The sequence below is a fragment of the Microcebus murinus genome, chromosome 27, assembly GCF_040939455.1.
Source record: "Microcebus murinus isolate Inina chromosome 27, M.murinus_Inina_mat1.0, whole genome shotgun sequence".
Lineage (NCBI taxonomy): Eukaryota > Metazoa > Chordata > Mammalia > Primates > Cheirogaleidae > Microcebus > Microcebus murinus.
In genome coordinates this window covers 1280639-1294656 of record NC_134130.1, presented here as the reverse complement: position 1 = coordinate 1294656, position 14018 = coordinate 1280639, and the positions used below count along the sequence as shown (strand labels likewise).

The window sequence follows — 14018 nt, the reverse complement described above, 5'->3', positions numbered from 1 at the left end:
CCCCACCCAGCTCACTCACCCTGGCGCCCTGGGAATAGCCACTCTCTCCCCTCCCCCACAGCATCCACGATCCGCGGCCCGCGTGCTCATTCCCACCAACATCCATCCTGGAGGAGCCACTTCCCATCCCAGACTCAAAAATCGGCAGCCACCGCGCTCTGATCAGGCACAAGTCTTAATTTAATGGGTAAAAACATTAAATTATCACACGCAACAACTTTTCCACAAAGCATAATAAATAGAATCTATTTCTTTTAAAACGCTGTACAAGAGACTGGAGAAAAAGCTTCCAACAAAATATGAATGAACTCATGCTACCCTCTTATGGATTTGGAACCACTCCCCCCACCCCCATGCCCGAAGCAGTGCGCACACTTCATTCAGGTCACTCTGAGCACAGCCCCAGGTCGCCAGGTTCCAGGAGCTCTGGAGACAATGACCTTAATATGGGGCTAAGGCTTTAAAAGCTCTGCCCATGGGCCCTGTCTGTGGCCCCAGCAGGCTGGGGCGCATAGGAAACCGAACCGTTTAGGCAGCTGTTGCCTGCAGGAGCCCTTCTCTGTCCAACACACCGAAAGGGGTGAGAAAAACAAACGAGAAACGTCCCCCAAACACACGCACCCCAGAAATCAACACCAATAAAGCCACAAACGGGTGCTCCTCCCCCCTCCGGGAAGAGGAGTGAAAAGAGAAAGTGTTTCTTCTCTCCTCTTCTGATTTTTAACCCAGCAGGGTTCTCTTGCTGGAAAGGGTGGCCCCAGGTCACAGCGGAGCCACCATGTGCCCCTGCAGGATGTCCATGAGGCCCTGAGCCCCCCTCTGCCGCGCCAGCTCCAGGGGTGTCAGCCCCCTGGCGTCCCTGTGATGGAGATCAGATTCAGCTGCCAAAAAGCCGACCACAGCGGCGTGGCCCTCCCGCACCGCGAGATGGATGGGGAGTGCCCCAGTGCCATCGGGTGCGTTGACATCGGCGCCATGCTCCACTAGGACCTTCAGGGTGTCCAAGAATCCAGTACGGGCTGCGTCATGGACTGGACTGGTACCAGAGATGTCCTGGACGTTGGGGCTGGCACCTTGCTTCAGCAGCTCCAGGGCGATGGTGGTGCTGCCAAACATCATGACCTGTGTGGGGGACAGAGGGTCAGGAGGTCCCCAAGGGAAGAGATTTTAAAAAAGGGGGGCTCACTGGAGAGAGAAGAGAAAGGCATCTTCCAGGCACAGTGGCCGCTGGAGAAAGGGTCCTCTTAGAGACTCGAGAAGCCCCAGGGGAAATAAGTCCACAGAAAGCTGTTTGAGATCCCAGAGAACAAGTTCTGAGAATAGGGACCCTAAGAAGCTAGTCACCCCTTTAAGAATAAGATGGGACCCCATCCCAGAGAGTAGCCCCCATGAAAACATTCCAGGAACCTAAGACCCTCATACGAAACCCCGTCCAGGAAATGGGGCCCCCACAGACTGAGAACTACCCCCAAAGAACTCAGCAGCCCCTCAAGGGCAAGATGATTCCCAGGGAATTTGAAACTCCCCTCTGCCTCCTGTATAATGGGGATGTTTGCGCGGGGTACCTGAGCCACACTCAAGACATGGGGTTCCCCTGTAAAATGCCCCCCCAGGGAATAGGGGCCTCATGGAATGTGACAGCATTGCGCCACTGTGGCCCCCACAACATACTAAGAATCCCTACAACCCTAGGAGTGAAGAAACCCCTCCCCCAAATAACTGGATACCTCTCAGAGAACCCCCTAGAAAATGGGGGCCCCAAGGGAGACACGAATCCTTCTTTCCAGAGATTGGATCTCCCCATAGAAGCCGCAAGAAACCTGAGCCGTCCCCATGGAAACGGGATCCAAAAACGCTAAATCCCACCTACCGAATAAGAAGCTCCCCAGGGAAAGTGAATCCCCCACGTGAGAACAAGGAATCGTCCGGAGAAGATGGAAAGCTCTCCCCTCCCCCCACCTCACCTCACCCACCACCCACCTACAAAGGGGGCCCTTGGGGAACATCAGCCCAGAGAAAGGACTGGCCCCCAGGGGGTCACCACCGGAGCCAGGAGACGACAGGGAAGGGGGTCGGGGTCTCGACACTCGCACCGCTCCCCCGCCCCCTCCTGGCCGCGGGCCGGCGGGGCCTCACCTGCAGCGCGGTCTTGCCGAAGCGGTTCAGGGCGTCGGGGTGCACCAGCTCGCGGTGCAGAAGGCGGCGCACCTCCTGCACGTCGCCCCGGGCCGCAGCCCCGCTCAGCCGGTCGCCGGCGCGGACCTCCTCCAGCAGCATGTCGACACCGGCGGCCTGCGAAGCCCCCAGCCCCACCCCGGCCCGGTCAGTGCGGAGGAGACGGCGGGCGCAGGCCCCAGCAGCCCTCCCGGGGCGCGGCCGCGGCGCGTCCGGCCTGCGCTACACTCCCGGCCCGCTCGCCGAGTCCGGGGCTCCGGCGCGACCCCCGCCCTCCCAGCCGGCTCCTCCCCCTGTCAGCCGGCGGCCGGCTAGCTACTGGGAGCCGCGGCCCAGCCCTCGGCCGCCAGCGGGGCCCACCCCGGCGCCCGCCCCTTGGGGGCCGGGTCTCCCCCCAACTCACCCTCCCTCCTCCTCGGCGGGCGGAGTCTGCTCTGAGCCTGCGCCGCAGCGGCCGCCGAGCCAGCCGCCAGGGGGCGGAGCCGGCGCGCCCGCGGCCCCGCCCCGAACGCCGCCGATTTGTTTTCTTACAAACTCGCTACAACGTAGCGGAGCCGCGTTGCCCGGCGCCCGACCCTGCGGCGCCCCGCCCACGCGGCAACCGCAGCCAATGGCCGCGCGTCGCTGGGGAGGTTTGCGCTCGGGCGTGGGCGGTATCGCTCCTGATTGGCCAGGACGAGGCGACCGGTGGACCGCCGGCAATGGCGGGGTTTTTGGTTTTCAAACGCGCTGGGCGGGCGGGAAAGAGGGCCGGTTTAACTGACCTGAGGGACAAAGGTCGGGAGCGGAGTAGCGCGGGCTGCTCCGGGACCGGGGCGCCCCCGGGGGGGTGGGAGGCAGGGCTGGAGCCGCCCGGGCCGGGGTTCCACCGTTGCGCCCCGCGGTGAGCATTCGGCAGCCCTCACCCCGCGCGGCGCCGCGTTTCATCCCTGCACCCTCCGTGCGCGGGGCCGACCTGGGCGCCGGGAGCGCACGTGCAACCACTGGGGAATTGTAGGTAGCGTTAAGCACCAGGAAGGAAAGAAAAAGGGGGAAACAGGATGGGTGAGGAAGGAATCACTCTTCCCGGCTCCCACCGAGCCAGCCCTGGCGAGCAGGAAGGTGGACCCTGCAGCCGCCACGTGGGCCAGAGGTGGCTCCAGAGGCCTCGCTCGAACATTGCCTGAGCACCTCGTGGAGGTGCCCAACTGGAGAGCCGGCCAGGCGGCCCCTGCTGCAGGACACCTGCAGTCAGGCGTGGGGGACAATAATTAACGCTATGGAGCTGATAAAACAGGCTAAGTGAAAGGCCCTTGGGAAAGGAAAGCCATTGAAATAGGAGGGTCAGACAGGGCCTCTCTGAGGAGGTGACATTTGACTGGGGACCTGAAAGGAGGGAACCTTGTGGATATCTGGGGAAAAGCAGGCCAGGTGGAAACTGGTGACTGCTTGCCTGGTGTGGTACAGAAGGGGAGGATGAGAGGAGGGGAGAAAAGGTGGAGGGGGGGGTCATTGTGCAGATCAGCCCCGAGGCCTGCACGAGAACTTGGCTTTAACAAAGTGGGAACCACGGAAGGGTTCTGAGCCATGATCCAGCTTAGAAGTTAACAGGAGCCCCGTGTCTGCTAAAGGGGGGAACAGGGGACCAGGGTGGAGGTGGCAGCCCTGGCCCAGGTGAGTGATGGCTGGGGCTGAGGAATGGATGCGAATGGCCACTCCCATCCCAGCACTGCAGGGATGTCCCTGGCAGCCCCAGTCCCCAGCCAAGAAGCACATACACGGCAGGTAATTCATCTTTTTAATGACATCCTAAAACTCAGAGGAGTGGGCCAGCAGGGCCCTCTGGGCTCAGCAGCTGTGAAGGAGGAGGGACCCCTGACACCCCTTAAGGCAGGTCACTGTAAGAAGGCACTCACGAGGGGGCCTTCAAGCCCCTCTTGGATTTCTTCATATAAAATCAGGGGGGAGGGAGGCAGAGAGACCATCCCTCCCAGGCTACAGATAAAGGAAGAGTCGAGAAGGGGCAGGTGCTGGGGGTGAGAAACTGCTAAGTCAGGGACCTGCCCTCGCACACACACACACACACCCCCACCTTCTCTCCCTCGCCACAATCTGCAGCGGGGCCTTGGTGGAAGGAAGCCCCACGTTCAAGCCCCCGCCTCTTCTCGCTTCTAGCTGGTTCGAAGTTGATAATCTGCAGGCAAATGATGAGCAGGCAGCATCTCAGAAGTGAGGGGTGGGGAAAGAGGGACAGCCCCCCCAAATCCACTCCCCGCCACCGCAGGGCTCATGACCGCCACCGCAGGGCTCATGACCGACCTTGGGAGCATACAGGTGCTGAAACCATAGCAACAAGCCCGTTTCCAGGCAGCAGATGGCGGTGCTGTGTGTTCAGACCCTTGTCCAAACCTCACGGCCACCCGAGAGTTGGTGACTGCCCTTGTTTTATTTTTTTTAATTTTTCAATTTCAAATAATTGTTTTCAGAGACAGGGTCTTGCTCTGTCACCCGGGCTGGAGCGCAGTGGCTCAATCATAGCTCACTGCAGCCTCACACAGCCGGGCTCAAGCTATCCTCCAGCTTCAGCCTCCCAAGTGGCTGGGACTACAGGCACATGCCACCACGCCTGGCTAATTTTTCTATTTTTTATAGAGGCTGGGTCTCACTTTTGCTCAGGCTGCTCTCAAGCTCCCAACCTCAAGCCATCCTCCCACCTCAGCCTTCCAAAGTGTTATGATTACAGTCATGAGCCACTGCACCCTGCTCCGTACCCCCATTTTGAAGATGTGCAAACCAAGGCTCATGGTGGCATGACGAAGAGGGCCAGGCCTGTTGAGTTTCCTGAGCCAGAATGTGGTCAGAGCCCCAAGTCCCCACCCGCTTCCGTCTCCTTGACCCTGTCATCGCAGGGAGCTGGCTTACCGCCACTCTGGGTGATGTAACGAACCCAGGGCAGGGCCTGGTAACCGCTTTTCTCAATGATCTTCATGTACCGGACCTGGGAGGGAATGAGAAGAGGTGGTCCAGGCTTGCGGGACTGAGGTGACCAGGGTCAGGGAGAAAGAGGTGGCGTTGGCCAAGGGAATATATGCGGCACAACTTAGGAGAGTAAGACGGCACAGGCTGGGAGTAATGGAGTGACATGGCGTGAGTGGGGGAGGGGAGGTGGTCCAGGACAGTGGGGAAAGAGATCGCATAGTATAAGAAATGAGATGTGACACAGTTTGGGGAGGACAAGGTGGCACAGACAAGGGAATGGTGAATGGCTTGCAGGTGGGAGAGGGAGAGAAAGTGAACGAGCTGCTGGGGAATGGGGGGGCACAGGCCAGAGGGGGAGGGGACCGACCCCGGCTGCAAGCAGAAAGAGGCGACATTGAAGGGAGACTTCAGAGTGGTGGTGACACGGGCCAGGGAACAGAGGTGACTTGAGCCAAGGGACAAGAGAGAGGGGAACCTGCAGTGAGTGGCCAAGGAGAGGAGACTTTGCCCACTTCCCTCACCTGGATCCCGGAGACAGTGAAGTAGGGGATCTCAAATTTGACCCCGATGGGGGGCCGGCCCTCCTCCTCCTCCTTCTCCACGCTGGGGAGGCCAAAGTGGGCTCGCATCAGGTACTCCTTGCCCCCCTGAAGGCACAAGGGGGCATCAGACACACCACAGGGGCCCCTACCCACCCCAAACCATCCTCACAGCAGCCCCCAGAGCAAGCTCTGCTCTCAGCCCATTTCACAGACAAGAAAGTAAAGGCTCTTGGCTTAGACTCACAGCAGAAGCTTTTGACCACAAAACCCAATCAGTGGTGGTGCCAGGGTCTATCATTCCCTGTTTCTCAGGCCCCAATAACCCCCCCCCCCAGCCCCACCAGATGACAGGGACAAACTAAATCCTCCAGCGGCCCAAGGACATGGATAACATGATCGTGCCTATTTCACAGATGGCCAAACTGAGCCTCCCAAGCCCATGCAGCTCAGAAAGGCAAGGGTGAGGAATCTGAACCCAGGGTTGGTTTCCTTAAGACCCTAAGCAGGGAGGCACTTTTTTAAAATTTTTTTTTTTTTTTTGAGATAGTCTTCCTCTGTCACCTAGGCTACAGTGCCATGGTGTCAGCCTAGCTCACAGCAACCTCATACTCCTGGGCTCAAGCCATCCTCCTGCTTCAGCCTCCTGAGTAGCTGGGACTACAGGCGTGCGCCACCATGCCCGGCTATTATTTTCTATGTATTTTTTAGTTGTCCAGCTAATTTCTTTCTATTTTTTTTTTAGTAGAGATGGGGTCTTGCTCTTGCTCTTGCTCATGCTGGTCTCAAACTCCTGAGCTCAAGCGATCCTCCCGCCTCGGCCTCCCAGAGTGCTAGGATTATAGGCGTGAGCCACCGCACCCGGCCAAGGGGGGAGGCACTTAACCCACTTCCCATCATGAAGCCCCACTTTGCCCATCTGTGACATAGACTGGCCTGGCTCCCACCTTTGTCACTCCCAAAGAATAACCGTGTGCACGAGTGTGGAGGTCTCTGACTTATTCTCCAACTTGGCCCCATGCAGCCTGGGCAGCGCCCACACCACTCCAGCCCCCACTCCCAGGTCGCCCCCTGTCTCCACTGCTCACCGGGAAGGATTTAATACTCCAAATAACGACATTCTTCTCCGGCATGTACTTGGCGCTGCCCACGCTGGTCTTGAAGCGCGGGGAGTCTGCATCGCTGGGGACAGGCACAGATATCTCCACACCATTGGCCACTGACTGCTTCTTAAACTGTCCCTTGGCCTGGCAAGGGAGAGAGCAAGAGACATGAAGAGTTTGCTCATGTTGGCTCACACCTGCAGTCCCAGCACTTTGGGGAGGCCGAGGCAGGAGGATCGCTTGAGCCCAGGAACTTGAGGTTAAACTGAGTTATGATGATGCCACTACACTCTCACTCTATTTACAAGAGTGAGACCCTCATAAATAAATAACCAAGCAAATATAACTTAATTAATACAGCGGCCACGGAAAGCCTCTGTGAGGTGTCAGAACTCCTATATTTTAAGTATCCAGATGTATAAACAATTATTTTTTGTTTTATTTATTTATTGAGACAGGGTCTCGCTCTGTCACCCAGGCTGGAGTGCAGTGGCATCATCATAGCTCACTGCAGCCTCAAATTTCTGGGCTCAAGCCTGAAGCTGTGATCCTCCTGCCTCAGCCTCCCAGGTAGCTGGGACTACAGGCATGCGCCACCATGCCTGACTAAAATCATGCATTGTTAATAAGTGTCCCCCCCTGGGCCCACCTTGACCATGATTTCCACACGGCTGTGCGAGAACTTCTCAATGACAGACTCAATCCAGATCAGCGGTTTGACCTGCAGACAGAGGAAGGAGGGACTTTTAGAGATTTGGGGGTCAGCCCTGAGCCCCCACCCCATGCCGCCGGCACGGGGCTTGCCCCTGCCTCACCTGTGTGCTCAGGCGGTAGGACATGAGCTCGAAGTCGCCATCGGGAGGGATAAAGGAGATGGTGCGGTCGTTGTCAAAGCGCGAGAGCCGCACGCACTGGTGGAATTTCACGTCCTCCAGCTCCACCGACTTGTTCTTGCTGCCTGCAACTCAGAGCCCAGAGTGCGGAGTGACCCTGGGCGCCAGGAAGAGGGCCCTATCCCCACCTTCCCTGCCCACCACTACCATGACCCCTATTTTACAGATGAGGAAACTGAGGCCCAGAGAGGACCGACAACAGCTGGCAGGGGCAGGGCTCGGATCCGAACCCAGGGAGCCTGGCTCTTGCTGTCGGGCTTTTAAACGTTATTCTGTCTCCTTCTCCCACTAGGATGCCAGCTCCATAAGGGCAGGGACTTGCGTTTTTCCTCGCTGCTGTGTCCTCAGAGCCCAAATCTGCGCCTGGCACCCAGCCGGCGCTCAATCATGAACAGGCAGCTGCAGTACTGGCCTCGGCCAGCAGAGGGCACGCGAGGGCTTATTTGAAAACCTGCTGCAATTCTCTGGGTCCCCAGAGGGGGCGTGGTCTCCGGAAGTCTCCCCCCAACCCCCCGCCCTCGGGGGGCTCCAGGGAGGAGGGGGCCCCCCAAACGCTTACGGCCAGTGAGCTCGAAGAGCACGCGGTCGTTGAGGCCCAGCCGCAGCTCGGGCATTCCGGAGAGAAAGACCTTGAGCTTGATGGTGCCCACGATCTCGCTCAGCAGCACGCTGCCATTGGCGTTGACCTGTGCGGGTGGGTGCACACGCGAGGTGACAGGCGACATGCACAGCGCCGCCCCAGGGTGGGGTGCGGGCATGGGGGCTCACCAGCAGGTTGACGGACTCTATGACGTCGATGAAGACCTCGTTCTTCTTGTACTTAATGCCCTCGGAGCGCCAGGACACGGCGTTGGTGACCGTGGGTGGCACCCGCGACTTGCCCGTCTCCAGCTTGTTGCCCTGCTGCGTGATGTACCTGGCAGGAGGGCAGCGGGGGACGGGCGGCTGGACCCGGGAGGGCCACCTGGGCCACCTCCCCGGCCCTCCTTGAGCTCTTCCCACCCCCCACCCCCCCACCCCCTCCCCCCACCCCCCTCCCCCCGCGCAGCCCGTGGCTGCCCCTCGGGCCCACTCACTCCTGCAGGATCTTGCTGTCGGTGGTCTGGGGGAAGCCGAAGTCCATGAGCTCGTCCAGCAGCTCGTAGACGATGACGAAGTTGTCGCGGATGCTCTCTTCCTCCAGCTCCTTGAAGTACTCGCAGAACACCTGGGGTGGCGGGGCCGGGGGAGACAGACACTCACATGAGGTGCCGGTCAGCGTGGCTGTGGCCACGGGCTGGGTCTCTGCTCATTCAGCCAGCCCCTCCAACAAGCAGTTATTGAGCACCTGCTGTATGCCTGTGCTGGGACAGTCACCGGGAACAAAGCAGACAGGGTCCCTGGCCTGATGGGACAGTCTAAAGGGGTGAATGGTTAGGTAACGGGACCATCTAATCCAATATGTTGGGTGTAGTAACAAACACAAGAGAGACGGAGAGGTCTGGGGAGACTTGTGGAAGGGGGCATTGAAAGAGCTTTTAATCTTTTGTGTGTGTGGAGGGAGCACGGGTCCCCGTGTATTTGGTGATGTTGACAGACCCACCTTAGACTGAGCTCGGTAAGTGCATAAAATACAACACACAGCATGGCCAAGAAATCCCATTATATGGAAACAGCCCAGTTCATGGATGTCCTGAATTCTGTCCACTGGCCATCGGCCGTCTGGGGACCCCAGGTTAAGAGCCCCTGGGAATGAGTAGGCGTAACCTCAGCAGAGAGACTGTCACTCATTCAACACTCCCCCCCCCACCCAGCTCACCTCTCAGCTTGTCATTAAAGCCTCAGCTCCAATGTCCCATCTTGGAAGGAACCCGAGGGAATAGCACACAAGTCCCTAGTTGTCACAAGGTGCTGTTTAGTCTCCTTAATGCCATTTGGAGACAGAGTGAATCAATAAATATTTCTCGATTGTTAAAAATGATTTACTGAGCACCTTCTCAATCATCAACAGTGGCATATAATAAGTGATCAATGCATTAGCATTATGTGATTGTTATAATATTTGTGATATGCTAACACTAGGAAACGTTTATTGAGCACTTGCTGTATACCGAGCACTGTTCTAGGTGCTTTATGGGTATTGGTTGGATTCATTTGCACGACAACCGTGAGGCGGGGCTTGTTACAACCCAGTTTAAAGGCAAAAGGAGGAGTGACTTGCTCAAGGTCACACAGCCAGGAGGCAGGGGAGCTGGGACGGAGTCACTAGCCCTCGGGGTCAGTGGAGCCACGTCTCTCTCAGAGACCTCTTTGGTCCCCGCCGTGTAGGGACAGATGGTGTCCTAGGCAGCTAATGAGATACAGAGTGACGGGGCTTTGATGGGGGAAGGGCAGGGAAGGCTTTCCCAGCAGAGATGGCTCCTGAGAGAGGTGGCCCAGGCAGGTGGACGCACAGGGCGGCCGGGCAACGGAAGGCCAGCACCTACCTCCACCGTCTTGTACAGGAAGGAGTACACCAGCGAGGCGTTGGCGTTCTTCAGCGTGGTGGCCACCACTGGGGGCAGCGAGGTTAAGGAAAAGGTGCCATTTGGGGGGACGTAAATAGAGTACAGACCCTGAACCTCCATCCTGTCCCCTGCCACCAACCCCGTCTCTACCCGCCTCTCCAGCCTGAGCCGTTCCAGATGTGCTGTGCAAATTCTGTGCTCAGCCCACCCTCTCTGGGCCTGAGCTACCACCATCGTGGACCTCCAGGGCCCCTGCCTGGGTGGATACAGTAGAGGTTGCTGTGTTTGATCCACAGGAAGTGGACTTTGCCGTAGCTCAGCAGGGGGGCCAGGGCGCCTTCCTCCTCCCGCTGCACGAGCAGAGGCATGAAGTGATCGATCTCGCTCATGGGCACGTCCCCCTTGTAGTTGCGGCTGATCAAGGGCTGAGGGTGGGTAGACAAGATCCGGTCACTGCCAGCATCCGGGAACCCACCACCCTGGGGCACCGGAGTGCCCAGTTCTGAGCCCTACTTCCCAGCTGAGCAGCTTGGCTAAGGCCCTGCCACTCCGTGCCTCAGTTTCCTCCCCTGTGAAATGGGTGAGTAATAGCAACAGCCCATGTACCTAGACCCTGTTGTTGCTCCAGCCTTCATAAGCACTAAACTGGTGCTGCTGGGATTATTTAAACAAAAAAAAAAAAAAGAAGAAAAATAAGAAGAAAAATGAAAGAAAATAAAAATTATATATATATATATATATATATATTTTTTTTTAGAGACGGGATCTCGCTCTGTCACCCAGGCTGTAGTGTAGTGGAGTCATCATAGCTCACAGCAGCCTCAAACTCCTGGGCTCAAGCGATCCTCCTGCCTCAGCCTCCCGAGTAGCTGGGACTACAGGCACCAGCCACCATGCCCGGCTAATTTTTTAAATGTATTTTTTTAGCCTGACTCTAGCTATGTTGCCCAGGCTGGTCTCCAACTCCTGGCCTCAAGTGATCCTCCCATGTCAGCCTCCCAAAGTGCTCGAACTAGAGGCGTGAGCCACCCTGCCCAGCAGGTCCTCAAACATCTTGGCTTTCACTATTATTATTAGCAGAAATATTGTTTCCACCACCAGTTATTATCGCTATTAAAGGACAAGACGAATGAAGGGGCTTCAGGGAGACAGCCGGGAGAGGAATTAGGGCCTCCTGGCCCGGTTCCCTTCCCTGGACTTTAACAGTGTGGATACTTACCGTGATGGAAATAATTTTAATTTACTGAATTCCTAATGCTTGCAGCAGAGCTATGGTGCTAAGTGGTTCGCACCCATCGGGTTGTATTCATGCTCATTGGGTGGGGATCTCTGTTATTCCCATTTTTACATACGGGGAAACTGAGGCTGGCAGGGGTGAAGCCCCCTGCCCCAGGCACACAGCTGGGAGGTGAGATTCCACTCCGGGCGCCGAAGGATTGGCGGGGGGCGTGTTCCCGAGCCCCTTCTGGGGCCTCCCAGGCCCGGGCGGACCGGCCGCCCTGGATCCCCCGGAGCGCGGCCTCACCTGTCGGTCCCCCAACCGCGCACGCCCCGCCTCACCTTGCCCTTCACGTCGAGAATGAAGACGGCCGAGGCGGACATGGTGTCGGCCGGCGGGCCTAGGAGGAGGAGAGGGAGCGCCGGGAGGCGACGGTGGCGCCGCTTCCTTCTTCCTGCGGAAGCGCCCGCGCCCAGGTGAGCGGCCAGGTGTGTGCGTCTTAAAGGGGAGGCCGCCAGGTGAGCAGCGCTGTCTGCCGACGCGAAGACGGCGGCGGGGGCGGTGGGCGGGCTGGGAGGGGCGCGACTTCGGATAGGACGGTTGACCTGCCTCTTTCTCAGGAGTGCTGAAGCGTGGAGACACCAGACCAATCAGCTATTCATTCATTCACTCATTCATTCATTCATTCATCCATCCATTCATCCACCCATCCATTCATCCATCCCTCCCTCTCTCCCTCCATCCATTCATCTATCCCTCCCTCCATCCATCCTTCCATCCCCCTATCCATCCACCCATCCATCCTTCCATCCATCCATCCCTCTATCCATCCCTCTATCCATCCATCCATCCCTCTATCCATCCCTCCATCCATCCATCCATCCATCCATCCCTCCATCCATCCATCCCTCCCTCTATCCATCCATCCATCCCTCTATCCATCCATCCATCCATCCCTCCCTCTATCCATCCATCCATCCCTCTATCCATCCCTCCATCCATCCATCCATCCATCCCTCTATCCATCCATCCATCCCTCCCTCCATCCATCCATCCATCCCTCTATCCATCCATCCATCCCTCTATCCATCCATCCATCCCTCTATCCATCCATCCATCCCTCCATCCATCCATCCATCCATCCCTCTATCCATCCATCCATCCATCCCTCTATCCATCCCTCCATCCATCCCTCCCTCTATCCATCCATCCCTCCATCCATCCATCCCTCCATCCATCCATCCCTCCATCCATCCATCCCTCCATCCATCCATCCCTCTATCCATCCATCCATCCCTCTATCCATCCCTCCATCCATCCCTCCATCCCTCCATCCCTCCATCCATCCCTCCATCCCTCCATCCATCCATCCATGTATCCACATTCATCTTGTTCCTTTTCTGTTTCTCTCCCACACTCCTGTCACTCTCAATAGGGAAGGGACAGTCTCCTCTTCATGTTTATGTTCCCAGTGCCCAGTACTGAGTGCTCAGTATTTGCCTAATTCATTGATTCATTGATGCAAAAAATTTTACTAACTAATTTATTCTTTCACTCACATATTCTTTCATTAAGTGACAAGGCCTGTGGGTGGCACTCTGAGCAAGACACATGTAGTGCCTTTCATTACTATTCCTAATGTTACTCTTATTCCTTCATTCCAAAAACATTTATTAAGCTCCCACTATAACCTATATGTCTCTAGTGTTGAGAAGAAAAATGGTTGTTGTTATTATTATTATAACTAATAACACCTACTGTGTGCTAAGCCAGATATATGGCTGTTCCATTGTGGTTATGATGATTTATTCACTGAGTGAATATTTGCTGCCCCCTCCGAGGCACTATTACTGGTGAAGTTAAATAAAAGCATTTTTTTTTTTGAGACACAGGGTCACTCTCTGTCCCCCAGGCTCTAGTGCAGCGGTGTGATCATAGCTCACTGCAGCCTCCAACTCCTGGGCTCAAAAAATTCCCCTGGGCTGAGCACAGTGGCTCACCCCTGTAATCCTAGCACTCTGGGAGGCCGAGGCAGGAGGATCACTTGGAGCTCAGGATTTCAAGACCAGCCTGAGCAAGAGCGAGACCCCGTCTCTGCTAAAAATAGGAAAAATTAGCCAGGCGTCATGTCATGTGCCTGTAGTCCCAGCTACTCTGGAGGCTGAGGCAGGAGGATCCCTTGAGCCCAGGAGTTTGAGATTGCAGTGAGCTACAATGACACCACTACACTCTACCTGGGGCAACACGGTGAGACTGTGTCTCAAAAAAAATAAAATTAGGCAGATGTGGTGGCGGGAAACTATGGTCCCAGCAAATGGGGGTGGGGGCTAAGGCAGGAGGATCACTTGATCCCAGGAGTTCAAGACCAGCCTGGGCAACATAGTGACACCCCATCTCTTAAACAAAAAATAAGGGCCGGGCGTGGTGGCTCACGCCTGTAATCCTAGCACTCTGGGAGCCCGAGGCAGGTGGATTGCTCAAGGTCAGGAGTTCAAAAACAGCCTGAGCAAGAGCCAGAACCCGTCTCTACTAAAAATAGAAAGAAATGAATTGGCCAACTAAAAATATATAGAAAAAATGAGCCGGGCATGGTGGCGCATGCCTGTAGTCCCAGCTACTCGGGAGGCTGAGGCAGGAGGATCGTT

The 14018-nt window shown here is 56.8% G+C and overlaps 2 protein-coding genes across 2 annotated transcripts; both read right to left on the bottom strand.

The window, feature by feature from the left end:
- Positions 1-157: 157 nt before the first annotated feature.
- On the bottom strand, positions 158-2683 carry CDKN2D (cyclin dependent kinase inhibitor 2D). The gene is made up of 3 exons (XM_012790638.3): positions 2579-2683; positions 2137-2292; positions 158-1122 (listed from the first exon to the last, which is right to left on the bottom strand). Exons 2-3 carry the CDS (start codon positions 2275-2277, stop codon positions 763-765), a joined length of 501 nt encoding a protein of 166 aa, XP_012646092.1. The 5' UTR covers positions 2278-2292; positions 2579-2683; the 3' UTR covers positions 158-762.
- A 1257-nt stretch (positions 2684-3940) lies between these two features.
- AP1M2 (adaptor related protein complex 1 subunit mu 2) lies at positions 3941-11845 on the bottom strand. Its single transcript, XM_012790637.2, has 12 exons — positions 11715-11845; positions 10423-10579; positions 10134-10201; positions 8745-8875; positions 8437-8584; positions 8228-8354; positions 7591-7733; positions 7425-7496; positions 6761-6919; positions 5655-5780; positions 5077-5152; positions 3941-4348 (listed from the first exon to the last, which is right to left on the bottom strand). Exons 1-12 carry the CDS (start codon positions 11754-11756, stop codon positions 4326-4328), a joined length of 1272 nt encoding a protein of 423 aa, XP_012646091.1. The 5' UTR covers positions 11757-11845; the 3' UTR covers positions 3941-4325.
- Between the last annotated feature and the right edge of the window lie 2173 nt (positions 11846-14018).

What these genes read in the sequence shown, in the direction of transcription:
- AP1M2 (XM_012790637.2), bottom strand. Translation starts at nt 11,756, where the DNA reads ATGTCCGCCTCGGCCGTCTTCATTCTCGACGTGAAGGGCAAG. An exon ending in TCCTGTACAAGACGGTGGAG is followed by an intron (nt 8,876 to 10,133) that starts GTAGGTGCTGGC and finishes CCGCCACCCCAG; the next exon opens with GTGTTCTGCGAGTACTTCAA. An exon ending in GCTCTTCGAGCTCACTGGCC is followed by an intron (nt 7,734 to 8,227) that starts GTAAGCGTTTGG and finishes TCTGAGTTGCAG; the next exon opens with GCAGCAAGAACAAGTCGGTG.
- CDKN2D (XM_012790638.3), bottom strand. Translation starts at nt 2,277, where the DNA reads ATGCTGCTGGAGGAGGTCCGCGCCGGCGACCGGCTGAGCGGGGCTGCG. An exon ending in TCGGCAAGACCGCGCTGCAG is followed by an intron (nt 1,123 to 2,136) that starts GTGAGGCCCCGC and finishes TCCCCCACACAG; the next exon opens with GTCATGATGTTTGGCAGCAC.